The following is a 23102-nucleotide window of genomic DNA, read 5'->3' on the forward strand; positions in this document are numbered from 1 at the left end:
TACCATTCAGGACATAGGCATGGGCAAGGACTTCATGTCTAAAACACAAAAAGCAATGGCAACAAAAGACAAAATTGACAAATGGGATCTAATTAAACTCAAGAGCTTCTGCACAGCAAAAGAAACTACCATCAGAGTGATCAGGCAACCTACAGAATGGGAGAAAATTTTTGCAACCTACTCATCTGACAAAGGGCTAATATCCAGAATCTACAATGAACTCAAACAAATTTACAAGAAAAAAAAACAACCCCATCAAAAAGTGGGCAAAGGATATGAACAGACACTTCTTAAAAGAAGACATTTATGCAGCCAAAAAAACACATGAAAAAATGCCCATCATCACTGGCCATCAGAGAATGCAAATCAAAACCACAATGAGATACCATCTCACACCAGTTAGAATGGCCATCATTAAAAAGTCAGGAAACAACAGGTGCTGGAGAGGATGTGGAGAAATAGGAACATGTTTACACTGTTGGTGGGACTGTAAACTAGTTCAACCATTGTGGAAGTCAGTGTGGTGATTCCTCAGGGATCTAGAACTAGAAATACCATTTGACCCAGCCATCCCATTACTAGGTATATACCCAAAGGATTATAAATCATGCTGCTATAAAGACACATGCACACGTATGTTTATTGCGGCACTGTTCGTAATAGCAAAGACTTGGAACCAACCCAAATGTCCAACAATGATAGACTGGATTAAGAAAATGTGGCACATATACACCATGGAATACTATGCATCCATAAAAATGATGAGTTCATGTCCTTTGTAGGGACATGGATGAAGCTGGAAACCATCATTCTCAGCAAACTATCGCAAGGACAAAAAACCAAACACCACATTTTCTCACTCATAGGTGGGAATTGAACAATGAGAACGCATGGACACAGGAAGGGGAATATCACACTCGAGGGACTGTTGTGGGGTGGGGGGAGGGGGGAGGGATAGCATTAGGAGATATACCTAATGCTAAATGACGAGTTAATGGGTGCAGCACACCAACATGGCACATGTATACATATGTAACAAACCTGCATGTTGTGCACATGTACCCTAAAACTTAAAGTATAATAATAATTAAAAAAAAGAGAGAGCATTAAGAAAATGAAAAAGCAAGCTGCGATTTGGATAAATATATTTGAAAAACATAATTTATAATGGATTAGTATCCAGAACATGTAAGGAATCAATAAGAAGACAACCCAATAAAAATTGGACAAAAGAAAACAGAGATTTCATAGAAAAAGAAACAGGAATGGACAAAGAAATGTAATTTATGCCTACTATGTGATATTTTATAATCATCTGGTTGGTAAAAATTAAAAAGCTAGACAATTTCAAAAAAAGAAAAAGACAGACTGGGCTTTAAAGATCAGTAGGGAAAGGATTGATTCTTTAATAAAAGGTGCTGGGCTATTTACTCATTATGAAAAAAATTATATCCGTACATAACATAAAATAAAGTCATACTGTAAGAAAAGGACAAAATAACTTCATAAAGCAATAGAGGGAAAATGTCCTTATGACTTTAGGAGAGCTAAGAACCTCTTAAAACACAAAAAGCATTATCATAAAAGATGGATAAATTCAATGACATTGAAATTAAGAACTTCTGTTCAGCAAAAGACCCAATAGAATAAAAAAAAACAGGATAAAACTGTATGCAGACAAACGATTAGTACAGGGAATATATAAATCAATTTGACATCCAAATACAGAAGTGTGCAAAGACTCGAATAGGCATTTTACCGAGAGAAAATATTAGTGGCTTCTAAATATATGAAAAGATGCTCAAGCTCATTAATAATCAGAGAAATGCAAATTAAGGCCACAAGGAAATAATACTCAAATCTCCTGTATTTGCAATACCTAAAAGATAATACCAAGCACAGAAGAGGATGGGGAGCATTGGGGTGACTCATCTATTGATAGTAGAGACATAAACTAATATAAGCACTTTGGAAATGTTTAGTGCTTCTCAAAAAAGTTGAACATGTATATACTCTATGATCCAGCAATTCCATTCTATGTCAATACTCTTAAACAGTGGTTCTCAAATTTTACTGTGCATCAGAATCACCTGGAGGGTTTGCTAAACACAGATTGCTGGGCTCTTCCCACATAGTTTTGAATTCAGTAAGTCTGGGTAGGGGGCTTGAGAATTTGCATTTCAAAGAAGTTCCAAGGGATGCTGATGCTGCTGGTCTGGGAACCACTCTTCAAGAGCCATTGCTGTAAAAGAAACTTTTGCACTTACATATCAGGACATATACAAGAATATTAATAATGTAGTGCTTTGGTAGTAAAAAAAGAAAAACTGGAAACCCAAATATCCTTTAACAACAGGATGAATAAATTATGGTATAATCATACAATGAGATTTATATAGCTGTGAAGACAAATGAGATCATGGAGAGGTATGCAAGGGCTTCCAAGTTATCAATGATGTTCTAGTTTTTAAGGCAGGTGGATATTTTATGGGTATTCTAGTTATTCCTGAAACCGTATGTACAAATTTTGCATACTTACTTGTTTGTACGCACTGCTTCTCTGTGGCTACCACCTACTGGCCATTTTTCTACTCTCTAGCCCTACACAGAACATGTCAACTCATCTCAGAATTTGAGTAAAAGGGGAACAGTATTTGGGTCCCACATCTCTACTGCCTCAAATGTTTACACATACTACTACCCCCATCTTCCCTAGTTGCTTTCAGCCAATTCTCAAGTTAATTTTATATCCCACAAGCTCCTAATCACTCTTCTATGACTCTAGGCCTCAAAATGACACCCAAAACTAATTTAAGACTCCATATGTGGTATAACAGACAGTACTTCTAATAAAAACTGTCTCTTGCTACCACAGGTTTTTTTGGTGCAGTCCACGAAGAGTGTTCTTGCAAACTATATCAGACTGGTTACTCATACTGACTTTAGCTTATCTACTAAGATTCTTAGTAATATTCATATATGATGTTGAAGCTATACCTGAGAATGTTAGCCTTTTTGGACCAAAAGAATGGACTGAAAATTTTATCTTATTAGACTCAGCCTTTATGACTTAGAGATAGATAGATAGATAGATAGATAGATAGATAGATAGATAGATAAAACTTCTCTCAATGCATTTCTATCATCCATTCTCTGAGGAGGCCTCTGCATTCTTTATAAATTTAATGAGTCATCAATGATATTCAAGGCACTGATCAAGAACTGAACAGGACTGGACCAAGAACAAAGATCTGAGTCATTTCACTAGAAGACTTCTCAATTCATCTGTATACATTAATGTATTATAGCCATTCAGTTGTTGTTGCTGTTTGAGACAGAGTCTCGCTCTGTCGCCCAGGTTGGAGTGCAGTGGCGCGATATTGGCTCACTGCAACCTCCACTTCCTAGGTTCAAGCAATTCTCTGCCTCAGCCTCCCCAGTAGCTGTGATTACAGGTGCCTGCCACCACGTCCAGCTAATTTTTGTTATTTTTAGTAGAGACGGAGTTTCACCATCTTGGCCAGGCTGATCTTGAACTCCTGACCTCGTGATCCACCCGCCTTGGACTCCCAAAGTGGTGGGATTGCAGGCTGAGCCACTGTGCCAGGCCAATTCAATTGGTTATTAATCCTCACTCACATTTCTCCATTTTACCACAAGGATATTAAGATAAACTGTTATAAAACATGTCACTAGACTCTAAAGAAACTGAGTATTTATCTAACTCTCTCTGGTCCTTCAGCCTAGTAACACTATTAGAACAGTATTGCTCTGTCATCTTGGACCATAATGAAGACCACCCCTAGGGAATGACAGAGTGGGAAAATGGAAGAAAGCTGGTCTCTAGCAACTTTGTGGAGTTGCCATTCCTGCCTGGGGCTGTCTATTGTCGGAATTCTTTTAACTGGGAGAGAAATAAACTGCTTTGTATAAAGAAAAAAATGGGGGTATTACTCCAATAAATTGAAGTGATCCTAAAACCAAGAATACAAGCCTAGGGAGAATAAAGCAGGCCAAACTACGTGGTTTTGTTTTGTTTTGTTTTCAAACAAATTTAATTCTGTTCCAGCCCCAAAGAAGAGGAAGGACCTAAATTTCAAAAATAAAAATAAAAATTGCTAAAAATAAAAGCCTTTACAAAATTAAGCCCCCTCCTTTAGCAATAAATACTGAACTGATATATACATATGAGGCTTACGAAGGAGGCAACAACAGGAACCTTGGGGACTCTGTCCCATGGCAACATCCCAAGACTTCTACCAATTCCATGCTCTTTGCTGAAAACATAGAGAGCAGTGGAAGAGACAGGAGAGATATGCCAGAAGAGTATGTGGCCCTGTAGAGAGCTGGAACATGATGAGGACAGAGGAGAGAGAAGAGATATGAAGTGTAATACAGGCAGGGAAAGAGAAAGTCTTCATTTAGAACATTCCTCCCATCCCTGCTGAATCACTGATGTGGCTGGACCGGCTGTCCAGGGCCTTGTCTCCTCTCCTCCACTCCCTGTTGAGCATGCAAGTCAAAGAAGGTCATTCACACTGTGGTCGCGATGCCACTGTGGCAACAGCCTGGCTGCTGGATCCCTGAGGCTTCCCATTCACCACTAGCAGGAGGGGCGTCTCCACTCGAACACTGGAAAAGGAATAGTCCTAGAAAAGACAGACAGACAAAGGTTCACTACAGATTCCAAGATGGAAAAAGCTCCAGCATGGGGATACACCACTTGCAACTTTCTGCACCACCTCCCCCGTTGTATACCCCCTCTACTTCCATCTCACATCAGACAAAACTGAGCTAACAAAGGGGACGAAAATTTCCCAAAGTTTTCAATCTTCAGAAGGAAAACATGGAGCATGTAAGGTCATGTAGTGCCACTACAAGAATGAGACAGCTCTTTGATCCAAAAAAGGCAGGTTCCTGGCATTGCCTAACAAAAGAATGCAACCAACTCTCATAGAATCTGCCTTTTCCCACGGTGTTTCCTGATAATTAACTAGATACACATAGCAGCCGGCCAGAGCCAGTGGGAATCCTGAGAAAATCTCAGTCCAAATGTTTATAAGGTCCTAATTTAATCCACCAAATACAAATTAAAGTTACTTCTTTTTTATATCAAGAGGAGGAAATAGAACATGAAACAGAATGTAGCCGTTTTCCTAATAACAAAAAGGGTATCAGCTCACTGTATCAGTTTAAGTGTATTTTAAGTTGTAAAACATGTTAAATAGTCTTCATCCAAAAAATATGGCAATGAGAGGCAGGCTCTTTTAAGTCCAAGTAAAGTAAATTTAAAAGTTCTCATAAACCAATTTTTTTTAAGTCTTCACAGAAATATCGACAAGTGACACAAAAAATGGCAATTTATACAAGAAATATAAATTAATATTCATGCTATATTTTCCATGTAAAATTAGAAAATAACTTTTCAAAGGTTTCCAACCAGAGTTGAGAAAAAAACTACAGAGAAACACTTATTTACATCCACTGTTGGTAGTGACAACTAACTAGTACAATTTTCCAAAGAATTATTTGGCAATATGTATCAAAAGCCTCAGAATTCTGCATACCCTTTGGACCCAGGAGTCTACATTAGAAATTCATTTAAGGAACTAATCATAGATACAAGCAAAGATACAAAAATCCTCACTGTGTTTCTAATTTTTTTTCTATTATAAAAGTACTAATTTAGATCTGAGGTCATCAAAGTATTTCTGCAAAGGGCCAGATAGTAAATATTTTAGGCTTTGTAGGTCATATGGTCTCTGTTACAGAACAAGTCACCTCTGACACTATAGTGCAAAAACAGCCACAGACAATAGTAAGCAAATGAGTGTGGCTGTGTTCCAATAAAGCTTTATTTGTGGACACTGAAATCTGAATTTCCTGTAATTTTCACATATCACAAAATATTATGCTTCTGTCAATTTTTTTCATTTAACAACACAGAAACAATACTCTTTTTTTTCTTTGAGGCAGACTTTCTCTATCACCCGGGCTGGCGTGCAATGGGACAATAATGGCTTACTGCAGCCTCAAACTCCTGAGATAAAGTGGTTCTCTCACTTCAGCCTCCTTAGTAGCTGGGACTACAGGCATGTGCTACCACACCTGGCTAAGTTTTTTAACATTTTTTTGTAGAGACGGGGTCTCACTATGTTGCCCAGGCTGGTCTTAAACTCCTGGGCTCAAGTGATCCTCCCACCTTGGCCTTCCAAAGTGCTGGGATTTTACGCATGAGCCACCATGCCCAGCCTAGAAACCATTATTAATCAACACAAGCAGCGAGCCAGATTTGGTCAATGGGCTTTGCCAACCTCTGATCTAAATGGTTAAACAGTAGTTAAATATCTACATTCATAAGGTTTTTGTAAGAATTGAATGGGGCAAGACAGGTAATAAAAACTCTTAGCACAGTGTCTAGCACTCAATTAAGTGTTAAATAAATGTTAACTATCATTACCATCTTCATCACCCCGTGTCTACTCAATGTAGTGAAATATGTAAAAACATAGGAAACATTCACAAACATTTGCATATAATATCCCACTCACGATTTAAAATATAGATATATGTGTATATATTTGTGAAAAGAAAATTCAGGTATATACACCAAACTGTTAACAGTAACAGTTACAAGGCAGTAATACCTGAGTGATAATATTTCACTGCATTTTTTTATTTTTCTGCTTATCAGTTTACCTTTTTAGTAAAAAAAATACATATATATATAAATAAAACATATACACACAAATATATATACACATAGCCTACACACATACTCACATATAATTATTTCTATATCTTTTATAAAAAGATAGGCTTGGTTCTACTTTTAGAGCCTACGAGTTGTAAGAGAATCCTAGCCATTGCTCACCTTTCCTCTGTGCTGAATTCGGTGAAGCCGCAGGTTGGGCTCAGGAATGGCTACAGAGTCTCCAATGAGCACTCCCCAGCTCTGCACTATATTGTACACCATCACTGCATAGCAAGGTCCATCTGAATCTACCAGGCCAAATGTACTACCAAGACAAGACAGATTAGGAGAGAGGAAAACAAAAAGGTATGTGGGTAGGAAAGAAGAGCACAAACAGTGGTTTAAAAATACTAGCAAAATACTGGACTTAAAGTCAGTGACAGGTAATTAAAATAAAATATAAAATTTAACTTAATTAAACTTTAAAAATAAAATACTAACAAAATAAACAAATGCTTTTTCTCAGTTACTCAGAAAACCTATGAGACGTACCATCTTCCACTTTATATATCTGAGTCTTCATTTTTCTGAAACTCATCAGTCACTTTGCTAAGAACTTAGGACAAAGCACACTGAAGCCATTCAACAAATATTAATGATGAACTAGACCAACATGTTACAGTTGTAACATTATTCCTGGTCTATCAATTTAACTATCATACTCTTAACCAAAGCCTCTAACCATCACTGTCTGTGTAGTTTAACTCCACAAACTTTCACTGAACATTACATATGTGCCAAGCATTGTGTTTAGCAATAAGATACCAATCCAGCTATGAATGACCTATAGTCTAGCAGGAGTCAGACAATGAAGTCATCACTTACAGCACAGTGTGATGGGTGCTAGAATAGCTTTTCCCTTGTGCTGAATTCAATGAAGCCACAGATTGGGCTGTGGGAGCCCAGAGGACAAATATCTAAATCAAAATTGGAAAGCAGGGAAGATTTCCTGGAAGAGGTGACGCTCAAAGTGAATCTTAAAGGGTAAAAAACCAGCTGGGTTAAAAGAGAAAAATTAATCCTCGGTAAAAATGTTAAAAACCTCTGAGGGGATAGGAACAGAGATTTTGACTTGGAGGCAACATGAGGGAACTTCCCAGAATGGTGGTAATGATCTCTATTTGGGTTATACAGATATTTTCCATTTGTTAAAAGCTATGAAATGTACACTTAAAATTGTACATTTCATTGTATGTAAATTTTACATAAAAAGAAAAAATTGAAACAAATACTGAACTCAGTTAATGACTGCATGCTAAAGTATGTAAAGTATATTGATCTCTGCAATTTACTCTGATAGCAGGATAAACAGACTGATATGTAATAAGCTAAGTAAAATAAAATATTAATGGTAGAATATAAGTGGTTGAGAACACAAATGTTCAATGTAAAATTCTTTCAACTTAGCTATATGTTTGAAAATTTTTAAAACAAAATGTTGGGGGCAGAAGAGGATGTTAGCTGTCAAGAAGAAGCTAGAGATTATCCAGGCAGAGTAACCGTATATAAGACACAGAGGCATGAAAACAGCTGTTCTAAAACCAACAAAATTGTTCCATGGTTGAAACAAAAGGCACTGGTGGGAAAGAGACAGAAGATAATGGAAAGAGAAGCAGGGAGCAAATCATGAAGGACTTTGTATGCTAACCTAAGTAGTTCACACTTTATCCCAAAAGCTACATATAGTACCAGTAAGGGATCTTAAATAAGAAGTAGCAATGGTCAGATTTACATCTAAGAAACATTTCTCTGGCAGCACTGTGGAACACTGGAGGAAACCAGAGAAACAGGGAGACCTATCTGGAGAAGTGATAAGGGGGTGAATTAAGGTGGTAAACACAGAGAAGTCAAGTCTATAGGACAAAAAAGGCAAATCTTTTTGGAGAATGGAGAAGCCTATTCTTCCAAAAGTCTTAATCAAGTGACTGAGAGGTGATACCATTCATTCACAAGGAATCCAGGGAGGAGAAACAGGTTTACAGAGAAAGATTTAGGTGAGTAATACTGAAATACTGAGTTAGAGATTTCTTATTGGAACCCAGAGGCAGCTGGTTATAGGAATCCAACACTTGGAAATGAAGCTTGGGCTGGAGATATATCTGTAAGCATATAGGAGGCTGCCAAAGCCTTGGGTTTATATGACATCACAGGGCAAGATGATCTATAGACAGGATGGAGAAGAATCACACTCATGCCATCACGTGACACGCCTGAATTCACAGGAAATATTGCAATCAAGCAAAGCACTCTCCTGATGAATCCAGTCAAAGCCTCAGAATCCTTCTACACAGTATGTCAGGCAACCACTGATAAGTGATCAAAGTTGGCAACTATAGGCCATCCTGATATAAAGAGAAAAAAGGAAAAAAACAAAAATAGAGTCCTGGAAACCTAAGATTTAAAAGTTAGGCAGAAAAAGAGAAACCAAGGAGTGGCAAAATATCTATTTGTTCTCAAGGTCCTCCAAAACCTACCTTTGTCTATATCCCTTTCTAATTCTTCTCAGCTCTAGGATTTGCTCTAGTAAACTAAACTGTTCTCAACTATCTTTTTGCCCTTCAACTCGTCAAACACACAAACCCCTAGAAAATGCCATGGAGAAAGCTTGGGCATATAATGGGAATTGTGAATATTTCTGTTTAGATGAACAGAAAGGATGTGAAAAGCAATAGTGAGAAATAAGTCAGAATGTTTTGGAACCATGCAATAGAAGTTGCTGGATCCAGTGCCTAGAAAGACAATGGTGATCCTAGGAAAATAACAATTTCAGTAGAAAAGAGAAAGGGGAAACCGGTCAACCAGGGATTAGGAAGTGAGTGAAGGACCAAGGAGTGGTGGCATTCACTAAACCCTAACTTTTCAAGATCCAAAAATTTTCTAAACAAATATTCTTAATTCATTTCCTCTGCTGCTAGAAGCACCTGCACCTGGGTCCTTTACATTTCTTTTTTCTCACTCCCTACGACACATATACTACACACTCAATAAATATTAGTTGAATGACATCTAAGACAATCTCCCAACCAGACTTTAAATTATAACTCAAAGCTCACTTTTCAGAACTAAGTATACCTAAGTACAAACAGGACTAAGAAATTTGTCCTCCTTCAACTTCTATGATCATGAAAATGCAAAGGGACAGAAGAATTTTGAGGTTTCTGTCTTATAAAAAAATATGTCCTGCCAAATTTCAACTATGGATATAGGAATCCACATAGCACCAAACTCAGGGATACAAAATGGGCAGTGACAGAATCTACAAAAGCCTCTGATCAAAAGATGGTTAAACATCACCCAGACAATATCTGCCCATGGGATAGTCACAGAAGGAAATCAGAAGTCACAAATCTGTGACCACTGACAATCTCCTCAACTGCCAGGGAAAGAACAGGAAGTGAGAGCAATTAGTTCAAAAGGGTAAAACGGGGGAAATCCAAGAGAAACTCACAAGGGGACTTTCTCCTCTGTGGTGAGGCTAAATACCACCTTTCCCAGGATGACGGCACCGCTGTTCACCCCAGGCTGAAGCGTACTCAGTGGCTTGAGCTCCAGGGTCACTTTCTGCCCAGAGGCTGACTGATAGTGCCCATCACTGCAAGGGCCTAGATGGGCTGGGCGCAAGCTTCCCAGCATGCTCTGCAGCTTTTTGGTCTTCACCTTTCCCTGCAAAGAAGGGGAAATAGGTAAGAAGCTGGAAACTAGTCGCCTTCCTTGAGATTCTAATCCTTCCCTCCCACCCACTTCTATAGGGTCTCTACCTCCTAAACCTATTTATTCTTATTTTATTGACCCACGACAAAATAAAAAAAAAAAAAGTAGAATTCAGCCCTTCAGACATTTTTACCTTACTCTCAAGGAGGCTGGTTAATCTATCCAGGAATTCCAGAAGTTGTTGCTCTCGTTGCCGGGGCTCTGGCCAGGCAGGGTCCAGGGCTGCAGCCCGAGAGAAGCCCTCCAGGGCCTCCCCATAACTCTCTTCATATTTATGCAACTGTACAAGAAGTGTATCCCAATTATAAGTATATCCAGACAAACTATCCCGAGGGAATGGCACCATGGGCTAGGAATCTAGAGAAATAAACTGTTTTCCTTCCTGGTTATTTTCCTGTGCTGCAACAAACAGCCTGAAGAGCTGGTAACACCTTACATCCTTCTTCCTAGCCAAGATGATCACAACCCCAAAGATGGAATCATTTCAAAGAAGCTAATTTCCAAACTCTAAAATAGTTAAGTTGTATATATTGGCTCACTTGACCTTTATATTTACTTAACATTTCAGAAGTCTTCTAAAAGATCCCCCCATTCTCTACATATTCTTCCACCTCCTCAGCCCCTTCTCCTTTCCCTCCAGTGACTACACCAGATACTGAAGCCAAACCGAGCTAGCTATTTATAGAAATAGCACGGCTTTCCTCTCACAGTCTGTACCCAATCTTGTCCCTATGCAAACTCAGTTATCCTCACAAGCTAAGACATAGGTGTCTTATTTATTTGACCCTCAGATGACTACACCCCAAAGGTCTTACCGTCGCCCTGTTCAGATGAAGGTCAGGATTGCTAGAAGCTTTTCTGTCAACTTTCTCCTATAATGGGATGAAAACATTATCAGTGGATCCTGTCTCAATGTTAAGGACTGACATGCCCAACATGTCCTACGCCTCCTCTTTCTAGAGAAATGGAAGTTTCTTCCTTGCCAAAATGGTATTTATACCACAGAAGCAGTTACCATATAACAGTGTGGATATCTTAGTCCCAAAACCTTAGGGATATAAGTGTTTTTGTATGTGTGAGACTTTAAAATATTATTATAATTTATCCATGTAGTAGTATTAAGATAGAATAAATCTTTATGTAAATGAAATATGTGGGCCGGGCACAGTGGCTCACGCCTGTAATCCCAGCACTTTGGAAAGCCAAGGCCGGCGGATCACCTGAGGTCAGGAGCTCAAGACCAGACTGGCCAACCTGGTGAAACACTGTCTCTACTAAAAATACAAAACTTAGCTAGGCATGGTGGCATGCACCTGTAATTCCAGCTACTCAGGAGGCTGAGGCAGAATTGTTTTAACATGGGAGGTGGAGGTTGCAGTGAGCCGAGATCGCACCACTGCACTCGAGCCTGGGTGACAGAGTGAGACTTCATCTCAAAAAAAATAAATGAATGAATGAAATAGGTGAAATCATTTTGATTTTTAAAAATTTAAATAGTGAAGTGCTGGTAACAAATGAAGAAAGGCTAGGATAGAAATGGTGTTCATTTAATGCATTTCCTCTGCCCATAAACCTAGCTCCAGACACAGGCGGAATCATGTTTCTACATCCAAGTTCCCTTAAAACACAGATAGAAAACCAAATTCAGACTCTAACTAAAATAGATGGCCAGGAAAAGAATTTTTTTTAAACAGATAAAATAGATGGCCAGACACCACAAGACAGTGTAGACATGTGCTGTGAAGCAACTGCTAGCTATGTTCATGACTATGCTTATTATATTTTTTTAATTCTCTTCCTGGCGCATTGTAAAAGCACAAACAACATGAATTAAAATTGTTTAAATGGTTGGTTCAGATATGTTTACAAATGCAGGTCTGGGCGAAAAACTTCAGATTAAAAAGAGATGACCAGGCACGGTGGCTCACACTTGTAATCCCAACACTTTGGGAGACCGAGGCGGATGGATCACCTGAGGTCAAGAGTTCAAGACCAGCCTGGCCAACATGGTGAAACCCCGCCTCTACTAAAAATACAAAAATTAGGCGGGCATGGTGTGGCACGTGCCTGTAATACCAGCTACTTGAGAGACTGAGGCAGGAGACTCACTTGAACCTGGGAGACGGAGGTTGCAGTGAGCCGAGATCGTGCCACTGCACTCCAGCCTGGGTGGCAGAATGAGACTCCGTCTCAAAAAAAAAAAAAAGATTAAAAAGTGACTATTTAGCAGAAGCCAAATATAAAATGTTGAAGGAATATACCACACTATTCTTTAAAATGTAAACATTCACCAAATTAAGAAATTAGAGTAAAATATAATTGCTCTAAAAGTTCCGTGATTGAAAAAGGGCAGTTTAAAGTCAAAGGTAGAGTTGTGGGGAGGGTGGCAGGAGGGGGAGAAAAACAAATTTAAAAGGGCAGTCCCTGAATTGCAAACATGAACATACAGTAACTGTGTTCTTTATTCTACCACAGGGAGCAGAATAAGTAATGATAAGTTAAAAAGCAATTCTCTATATCAAGAGAAGCAAAAGAAGAAAGGTAAATATGAGAGCTAAATAAAAAGTGCTCAGAGGACCAATGTGAAGTCAGAAGCCAATTCTAATAATGAGAAAAAAGGCACTCAAAGTCTGAGGGAAAGCCCTATGCAAATGCCTATCAACATAAAAATGCTTGAAAACCTAAATAAATTTCTTGAAAACCTAAATAACCTAATTCACTTAATTCCTAGGAAATGACACAGAACAAGCTACACACTGTTTTCTCTTTTAGCCCATGGGAAATCCAGAGCCATAATATTACCTAACGGTTAATTTGGGGATAGCACTTAATTTACACTGAAGTATAAGTTTTCATTGTTCTTTAAAATGAATGTACAAAAATATTAATAAGCATTATTTTAATAGACTTTTTTCCCATTAAAAAAGATGAACATGTTGAGGCAGCTCTGTCATTTGGTTATACATGTGTGTAAGAAACCTAGACAGGTCAAGAAGCTATCCAGCACCAATGCGACACGATGCAAGTGGTTCCTAACACTCAAGTTATAAGAAGTCAGTCATCTCTACAGACACATCTTTGCAAAATCACAAAAATGAGATGCCAGCAAACACTGCCACTGCCCATGATGCTTGCTAAAGGGCCACAAGGAAGACTGAACAATGCTCTTGCTTCTGTTGTTGCCTATTCATCTGGCCTGGTGACCATAAGTACTTACTGCTTGGGCATAGGCACTGAGGGCTTGCTGGGAGATCTTAGGGTTCTGGCCAGTAGAGAAGTAAAGGGAAAGATATGAATTCCCAAGAATATCTGAAAGAGAAACACAGTGACAAATCATCTCAGAGTCCAAGTTCAAGATATGACTTATTTTGATCATTCTTGAAAGTATATTTGAAAGGTCCCACAAGAAATCCAAACCAGGAATGACACGATACTTAGTATACCCAAAACTCCACTAGGATAGAGCACCAAGGACACCAGACTGAAATTTGAACAGACTGTACAAAAGCCCTGCCTTGCTTACGTGAAAACTAGGATCAAAAGATCGAAGAGTTCCTAGAAAAGTAGTTCCCCAAAATGTCTTTCGTGTGTCTTCAAAACAAAGATGCCCTCTCTGGCTTAAACCTCAGAATCACACTCAAAAGATGGACTGCAAATGTTGCTGTGATTGAAAACATCTGCTCTAGAAACCTGTTGGAGATCTTTTGAGAGCACTCACACCAGGAGCGGCCATCATGGACATCCATCTGAACAGCCAACTTAGCCTGTCGGACACTGTCCATGACATGGTGAGAATGTTCATCTTCAGTGTCAGTCCGCAGCTGACGAAGCACCATTGACAGGTTTTGCAAGGAGACTTTGTTCCTGCACTGCAAATAGAAAGGGCACATACTCAGTCTTCCTGATTCTACCTCCCCTTTCCAGATCTATTCTGAACTCAATCTTCTAAATCTAATTTTTTACCTTTTTAATTTTTTTGTTTGGTTTTGTTTGAGGTGGAGTCTTGCTCTGTCACCCAGGCTGAAGTGCAATGGCGCGATCTCGGCTCACTGCAACCTTTGCCTCCCGAGTTAAGTCTTTCTCCTGCCTCAGCTTCCCAAGTAGCTGGGACTACAGGTATGCACCACCATGCCCGGCTAATTTTTGTATTTTTAGTAGAGACTGAGTTTCACCATGTTGGCCAGGCTGGTCTTGAACTCCTGACCTCAAGTGATCTGCCTGCCTCAGCCTCCCAAAGCACGGGATTACAGGTGTGAGCCACCACGCCTGGCCATATTTTTCTTTTTGTGACAGGGTCTCACTCTGTCGCCCAGGATGGAGTGCAGAGGCACGATCTCAGCTCACAGCAACCTCCACCTCCTGGGTTCAAGTGATTCTTGTGCCTTGGCCTCCTGAGTAACTGGGATTACAGGCACATACAACCATGCCCATCTAATTTTTGTATTTTTTGGTAGAGGCAGGGTTTCACCATGTTGGCCAGGCTGGTCTCGAACTCCTGACCTCAAATGATCTCCCCACTTTGGCCTCCCAAAGTGCTGGGATTACAGGCATGAGTCACTATGTCTGGTCCATATATATATATATTATATATATATATAATATATATATTATATATAATATATATATTATATATATATAATATATATATTATATATATATTATATATATAATATATTATATATATATTATATATATTATATATATTAATAATATATATATTATATATATTATATATATTATATATATATTTTATATATATTATATATATTTTATATATATTATATATATTATATATATTTTTATATATTATATATATTTTATATATATATATATATATTTTTTTTTTTTTGTAGAGACAAGGTCTCACCATGTTGCCTAGGCTGGTCTCAAACTCCTGAGCTCAAGTGATCCTCCTGCCTCGGCCTCTCAAAGTGCTAGGATTACAGGTGTAAGCTACCACACCCAGCCCTAATTTTTTCATCTAAATTCTTGCTGCCATCTGTATCTTCAACCCCCATCTACAAGGATCAGCTTAGCTGCTAGCTTTTCTTCACTTCCTTTCTCCCCCTGAACCTGATCCCATCATCATCTTCCTTTCCCAGGCCCCTGCCTCTATTTTCCTCATTCAGGTCTGCTCTCTGACCTTTCCTCCCTCCTGATTCTGTCCTAGTTCAATTTCAGTTCTACTCTGCTATTCATGTCCTAGGGAAACTCATAGAACCAAAGAAATTCATCCTTCCCATCTGTGCTTTCCAAAGGGATAGGGGGCAGCTCACATGGGTGAGGGCTCCTGAGAAGCAGGTGTGGGCAGCTGCAACATCCCCTTTTTTCCAGTACACCTCACCCAGCTGGTTCCAGGCTTCCACCAGCTCGGGCTCCAGCTTCACAGCCTTTGACAGAAGCTCCTCAGCCTTAGGGCTATAGTCAGGAGTCACATTTAGTGCTTTCCCAGTTAGCATCAGAACTTGTGCCTTGCCCTGGACAGAACCTAAGAGGAAGAAAAAAAGATAAAGTGGGAAAAAACAAGTTAAAGACCAGGGCACTTTCTCTCAAAAAATAACTACACGTCAGTTTTAGGAATAAAAAGAGTTGGGGAAAATATTTATCAATAAACCATTTATTGAAAGCTCACCATAGGCAGAGTGTATGTTAGCTAATTAGGCAACAAAGAAAGCACTATTTCTAGACCTTCTGCCATCTGTTTCTTGGGCCCCTATCGACAAGGATCAGCTCGGTTGCTAACTTTCCTAGAGGCGTTTACAATCTAGTGGAGAAGACAAAGCATAAACATGGAAAATTAAAACCATGAAAAAGAGCATATGGCATTAGCCCAATGAATGGACTTTAACAAGTGAAGAGAAGATGAGTCAGGACAAATAGTTATCGTTAAAACAAAACAGAGAGAGAGAAGAAAAGACCCTCCAGGTTAGAAAATGATATAAACAAAGACACAGAATCAGAAGTACATGTGGCCATGTTCATGGGAGAATAGACAGTTCAACCTGGATGAAACAGAAAGTTCCTCTGCAAGTAATTAGTCAGAGATAAGGTTAGAAAACAGAGTAAAACAATGGACACTTAAATACCAGGTTAAGGGGGTTAGACTTCAGCTAGTCAATAGCAGGAATCTTTAAAGATACCTGAGCAAAAAGGCAGATGAGAGGATAAGGTTAAATGCATCAAGTAATGATTTAGAAGGATAGCCATGGCCATGGTATTATATAAGTGGATTTGAAAGTAAAAGAAATTAGAGGCAGAAAGTCAGATTACTGCAATAGTTCAAGTAAGTATGCTCTTTCATTTCATGCCATTTGCTATAATCAAATTTTAGGAAAAGTGGCTTAGGGAATGAAAGGTTGCACGGGGGCCCTGAGAAGTAATATTACGTTGTACTACCCTATAGCAGTAACAGATAGGATACCAAAGAGTCAATGAGGAGGGAGCAAAGGTCAATCACATTTCACTGAAGGATGGGGGTTGTACAATCTCTAGGGCTCATACCCACTACTTCTTCCATCTGCTGTAGGGTTTTCTCCATCTCCTTCCGCACATCCTGTTGCTTCCTCCCAGCATCCTCAACACTATGTGTCTCGAAATAGCAGTCTCGAAATGAGTAGAGCTGATCCACGAGTTCCTAAAAAGTATGACAATGGAACCATTAAGTGGAAAGATCACTGGACAGGGAAACTTGAAATTGGCTAGCCATACCAGCTCTTGGTCTAGAAATACCAATTCTCTTTCTCACCTATGAATGGCACAATAGGCAGGTGGACAGGTTTACTAAAATGCCACAAATCATGAGGAAAAGCAGCCAGTACCCCAGGCCAGCTCTCATGGTCCCATGTTGTCCCATGCCAGTGTCTGTATTGTGATGACCATTTTCTCTCCCTGCCTCAGCAGGGCTTCTAATATGACTAAGCATTTCACATACCACAGTCATGAGGAGGGAAACACTGCAACTTAAGATAAACCAAAAGTCTGTAAGATCATTCTATATGGTCCTGGTCCTCAAAGAATAACACTTTGAAATTTACCCTTAAAGTTGGACTTCTCAACTAAAACCATTTTATCCCTGATTTTTCATACGCTGAGATCTGAAAATACAATACAACCTTTGTGAATATAATAAACATGTTAGAGAGTCATTGTTTTCCACCACAAACATACCAATTTGAACTTGGTAACTTTGGTATTTTTGCAGCATTTTGTTCTTTTAAATGCTTATTGTGGTTTTGTTTAGTTTGATTTTTTTGTCAAGTCATCTTCTGGCTGTCTTGGATTTTTTACAAATAAATATTCTCTTTCCTCTTAAATGCATCTGAGTCTTCCTGTCATACCAGGCAAAGCTTTTCTACTACAGGTCAAGCATCCCTAATCCAAAAATCTGAAATCCTCCAAAATCTGAAACTTTTGAAACGCTGACACCACAAGTAGAAAATTCCACACCTGACACACAGTCAAAATGCGGTCAAAACGTTGTTTCAGGCACAAAATTATTAAAAATATTGTATCAAATTACTTTCAGCCTATGTGTATAAAGTGTAAATGAAACAATTTTTTTTTTCTTTTTTAAAAGACAGGGTCACCAGGCGTAGTGGCTCATGCCTGTAATCCCAGCACTTTCGTAGTCCAAGGCAGACGGATCATGAAGAGATCGAAACCATCCTGGCCAACATGGTGAAACCCGGTCTCTACTAAAAATACAAAAATTAGCCAGGCATGGTGGCGCACACCTGTAGTCCCACCTACTCGGGAGGCTGAGGCAGGAGAATCGCTTGAACCTGGGAGGCAGAGGTTGCAGTGAGCCAAGATCACGCCACTGCCCTCCAGCCTGGCAACAGAGCAAGACTCCGTCTCAAAAAAAAAAAAAAAAAAAAAAAAAAGAGTCTCGTAGGTTGCCCAGGCTGGTCTCAAACTCCTGATTTCAAGCAATGCTCCCACCTCAGCCTCCCAAAGTGCTGGGACTACAGGCATAAGCCACCAAGTTTCATATTTAGATTTGGGTCCCATCCCCAAGTTATCTCATTATGTATATGCAGATATTCCAAAATTCAAAAAAATCCAAAATCCAAAAAACTTCGAGTCCTAAGCATTTCGGATAACAGATACCCTATTCTTTCCTGAAACTAAATAGAGAGCAGCAGAAATATATAATCACTTCCCATCGAGTGTAATCAACAATCTTCACAACACATCCTGAATTCATCCACCTGTCTCCGTCCCACTATGACCATTCCTGGATTACATCAGCTTCATTACTTGCCTGGACTGCAAGAGCTTCTTAACCAGTCATCTTGTTTCTGTTCTCTCCCATTCTCCTCACTGTAGTGGGAGTGATCTTATAAAAAACGTACATCATATCACAAACCTTCAAATAGTTTCCCGTTGCAGACAGAATAAAATCCAAGTCCTTATCATGACCTAGAAGACTGTATGAGCTGACCTACCACCACCCATCCTGACACAAACTTCACTTCTCACCATTCTCTCTCCTACAATACTCAAGCCAGAGTTGCCTTCATGCAGTTTCTCAAACCCATCAAGCTCAGCCCACCTGGAAGACCTTATGCCTGGACACTTTCTCCAGATCTCTGCATAACTTATTCCTCATGATCATTTAGATCTTAGGTCAAATATCAATTCCAGAAAGGTTTTCCCTAATTACTCAACCCAAATGAATCCCTTCCTTCTCTCCTCTACTGTTATATCATACTCTTATTTTTCTTCATACTTATTTAAAATCATGTGGCCTATCATTAATTGTCTATTGTCTGCCTCCACCACTGAAATGTAAGCTCCAGGATGGAAAGGCCTTTAATCTGTTTTGTTTCGAGCTACACCTGAGCACCAGAACGGGACTTGGGACATGATAGGCTCTAATTCACTACACTTGATTGAATTAACTAACTAACTATCCCTGTTCTAACAAATACATATGTGCTATACTTAATTTAAAATCCTATCCAGAATGAAGGGAACAGACTAGCACCCTCTGCAAATTTTATTGTATTATATCCAAGACCCAGCCTGCAGAGACTCTGATTTTAACAGTTTAGCAGAACTCAAAATTCTACATTTTTAACAGGCACCCCAGATGACTGTAATGAAACTGTCTGTAAAACACACTTTGAGAAATATCCATTTATACATTCTTTTTACACTAAAATGTCTTTAACAATGAAATCAAAGTTTACCACCATCTCCATGAACAGCAACACCATTATCTAATCCTTTTCCTCTTCTCTACTTCACTCCTTTATTCCATTCCTGCACCGACCCCACCCCAAGATAACGGAAGTATCCTCTCCCAAGCTGCTTAGGACATTTACCACAAATGAACCTAGGAAAAGACAATTCTCATAAAAAATTACAACCAATTTCCTTTTGTCCTGCAATCAACATGGCTGCAAATTAAGAGTTTTAGAGAGGGGCTTATTGATTGGTTTTAGTTGTTAAACCAAACATTCAAGAAGTTGTTTGGTTTTGTTGTTTGGTTTTGTTTTCCTCTGGACTGAATGTTTTTAGAAACTTATTTTTTCATGGCAAAATCAATACATGTAAGTTGTTAAAATTCAAATAGATACATGTAAAAAACAAAAAGTACAAAATTACCCCAAACAACCTCAGTGATAACCACTGATTTGTATACCTTTTCAGATTTTTTTCTGTGCATATACAAACATACATACACAAATAATGTTTCTAATATAGAACCAGAATTGAGAATCTCTGATTTCAGCCAGTCACAATTAGGGAATAAAATGAAGTTAATCCAAATCAGCTGGAACACTCTAAAAAGTGTTACTATTTTAATGTACTCAAGAACAAAGAAATGTCACCAATATTTAAATTTGTGCGTTAAACACCTTTAGGCAAGTTACAAGCCTGTCATAGTTCTAATATTTAAGTTACAGGCTGCCTTAGAACGAAGAACTGAGTTCCTGAGGTTTAAGGAAAATCGTGGGTTCTTAAAGGCAAAGAGCCAAGCAACTAGTTAACGCCTCCCTACCAAGTCCAAAAGACTAGTCTTACTCAGAAGCACAGTCACCTGTGGACTACGTGGAGTCTGGACCCCTCTGCATCAGACCCCAAAGTGGAATTACACAGGTTGAAAGAAATCAAAACTGAAATCCTAAGGGGAGTAACCAGGACACTTGCAGTGCAGGTCATTAGCGCGACTGTTGCCAAATTCAAAGCAGAAAGGTGTTAAATGGCTTTTGTAGGGATCAAAACAACATGTGATAGTAGTTCATGCAGATCTGCCACACACATGTATATGCTATTCGCTATGGATGAATCGAGAAAACAACGTCCTCTCTAAAAATGTACATGAACAGTTAGGAGCAACAAATCTTCTTCCATACAGGACTGAAATTAACCGCAGTCAGGTCGGCAGCAGGAGGTTCCAATCAGGCTCCCTGGCTGGCTGCGGCTGCACCCTCGAGGGTTGTTATAGTAACCACACAGACGCACGCAGCTTCGCGTGTGTGCCGGGGAATTCACGGGCAGTACATAAACTGGACTCCCTGCTTCATTCGGAGTAACAAAAACACATACAGAATTTAATCTACGGCCCCACCTGCAATTTCTGCAAGATCGGCTTGACTTCTTCCTCTTCATCAGCCATCATCTCCCGGCCACTCCACCCCCAACTTTATAACCACAGAGACGCACGCCCTCTCTCACCGCGGAATCACAGCGACATCTGGCGCTCTGGAGGCTTTTCTGCCCCCGAAGGGCTGTGGTTCAAACCGACTTAACCATTTCCACAGAGATGCTCTACAATCACTTGTGAGTTCATAAACTTCTTTCTTTCCCAGATCCTGGAAACAAAATGTCCTCAGCTAAATTTCTATATTCTTCTTTCATGTCTTCCTACTTATTTATACTAAGATTATAATACTCCATAAAGAAGAGAGTTTAAGAAGTGCACACCTGTGTTGTTTGAAATTTCGAAAGCCATGTAGTACAATAGCTACTTTACTCAATCTTTTCCAAACTTTGCAATAATTTTCTATGATTAATTTTATTATTTTAATGCACTATCTTAATAAATACTACACTTGGGATGGCTCATAAAAACCACCATGCTCTACACTGATAATGCCTCCATATTTATAGACAACATCCGGAAGGATATATAAGAAAGGATGACTGTCTCTGCAGAGGGAAACACAGAAACTGGGGAACTGTGGGTGAGCGAAGAAAATTTTCACTGCCTGCCCTTTTGAATTTTCTTGCTATCTATATGTATCACCTATTCAAATATAAACATTTTTAAATAAAAAATTATTTGCTTCTACATAGCCTCTGGAAAGAGACACAAGACACTGGCAAGACTATTGCTTACAAAGAGCAGAAGTGAGTGGCTGGAGCAAAAATGAGTGACCAGGGAACTGGGGTAGACTTTTCACTCTATGCCGTTTTTGTAACTTTCAAGTTTGTACCTTGTGAATATATTAAACTTGTGAATAAATCTTTTAAAGTGTCATGTAATATTCCTGGCAGTTTTGCTTTAGTTTTAATTACAGCTTCAAGCTGATTCTGTGAACCTAACAAGCAAAACGTTCAAGGCAGAAATCATGAACGTACATAAAATCATTTCCTCAAATCATTTTCCAACATAAAGGAAATAGTTTGTATTGTAACCTATAAAATCTATGTCGTTAGCTATAAAATAGGGAGGGATGTTTTAAAAATTTTTTTTGAGATGGAGTCTCACTGTGTAGCCCAGGCTGGAGTGCAATGGCGCCATCTCGGCTCACTGCAACCTCCGCCTTCCGGGTTCAAGCGATTCTCCCGCCTCAGCCTCCCGAGTAGCTGGGACTACAGGTGCATACCACCACGCCCGGCTAATTTTTTGTATTTTTAGTAGAGACGGGGTTTCACCGTGTTAGCCAGGATGGTCTCGATCTCCTGACCTCGTGATTCACTCTCCTCGGCTTCCCAAAGTGCTAGGATTACAGGCATGAGCCACCACACCCAGCCATAAAACTTTAAAATTTTTCATCCTCTTTCTCAGACATTTTAACTTTGGTGCACACGAGGCTGGGCACGGTGGCTCACACCTGTAATCCCAGCACTTTGGGAGGCCAAGGCGGGCAGATCACTTGAGGTCAGGAGTTCAAGACAAGCCTGGCCAATGTGGTAAAACCCCATCTCTACTAAAGATACAAAAATTAGCCAGGTGTGGTGGCATGCACCTGTAATCCCAGCTACTTGGGAGGCCAAGGCAGGAGAACCACTTGAACCCAGGAGGCGGAGGTTGCAGTGAGCCAAGATGCTGCCACTGCACTCCAGCCTGGGCAACACAGCAAGACTCCATCTCAAAAAAACAGTAATAAATAATTTTGGTGCACACTAAGAATAATTTTTAAGAGATTTTATACTCTATATTCCTAGTGAAGGAAACACTACTTGCTTTTCAATTATGTAAAGCAGGGGTATTTAATTGCCTTTCTACAATGACTAAATATAAAATATCTTCAAATGATTTCAGTATAATTTTTATTACCTAAAAAACAATGGGATTTGACATTTAGGGTAATTCCATTGTTAACACATCTTAAACCATTAAGAATCAATCCTAAAATTTAAGAGTTAGAAAAGGCTGTAAGGATAACTTAATTCAGTCCTT

General features: G+C 39.2%; 1 protein-coding gene and 1 long non-coding RNA gene across 2 annotated transcripts; one reads left to right on the forward strand and one right to left on the reverse strand.

Annotated features, from left to right (window-relative positions):
* Positions 1-1374: 1374 nt before the first annotated feature.
* Positions 1375-21192, reverse strand: TTC5 (tetratricopeptide repeat domain 5). The gene is made up of 10 exons (XM_520664.8): positions 21045-21192; positions 16967-17099; positions 15742-15953; positions 14184-14334; positions 13683-13774; positions 11281-11337; positions 10599-10745; positions 10203-10417; positions 6875-7019; positions 1375-4649 (listed from the first exon to the last, which is right to left on the reverse strand). Exons 1-10 carry the CDS (start codon positions 21093-21095, stop codon positions 4530-4532), a joined length of 1323 nt encoding a protein of 440 aa, XP_520664.2. The 5' UTR covers positions 21096-21192; the 3' UTR covers positions 1375-4529.
* On the forward strand, positions 21167-21861 carry LOC107968106 (uncharacterized). Its single transcript, XR_001709014.4, has 3 exons — positions 21167-21256; positions 21587-21660; positions 21773-21861. It is a non-coding gene; the product is annotated as an uncharacterized LOC107968106 (long non-coding RNA).
* Positions 21862-23102: the final 1241 nt, after the last annotated feature.

The sequence above is a fragment of the Pan troglodytes genome, chromosome 15 (genome assembly GCF_028858775.2).
Source record: "Pan troglodytes isolate AG18354 chromosome 15, NHGRI_mPanTro3-v2.0_pri, whole genome shotgun sequence".
NCBI classification, from domain to species: domain Eukaryota; kingdom Metazoa; phylum Chordata; class Mammalia; order Primates; family Hominidae; genus Pan; species Pan troglodytes.

Excerpts from the sequence above, each read along its gene's own strand:
- TTC5 (XM_520664.8), bottom strand. The coding sequence starts at position 21,095 with ATGATGGCTGATGAAGAGGAAGAAGTCAAGCCGATCTTGCAGAAATTG. Across the intron at positions 13,775-14,183 it reads CCATGATGGCCGCTCCTGGT|ATATTCTTGGGAATTCATAT; the intron begins GTGAGTGCTCTC and ends TTTCTCTTTCAG. Across the intron at positions 10,746-11,280 it reads TTCATCTGAACAGGGCGACG|TTGCATAAATATGAAGAGAG; the intron begins GTAAGACCTTTG and ends CTTCTTGTACAG.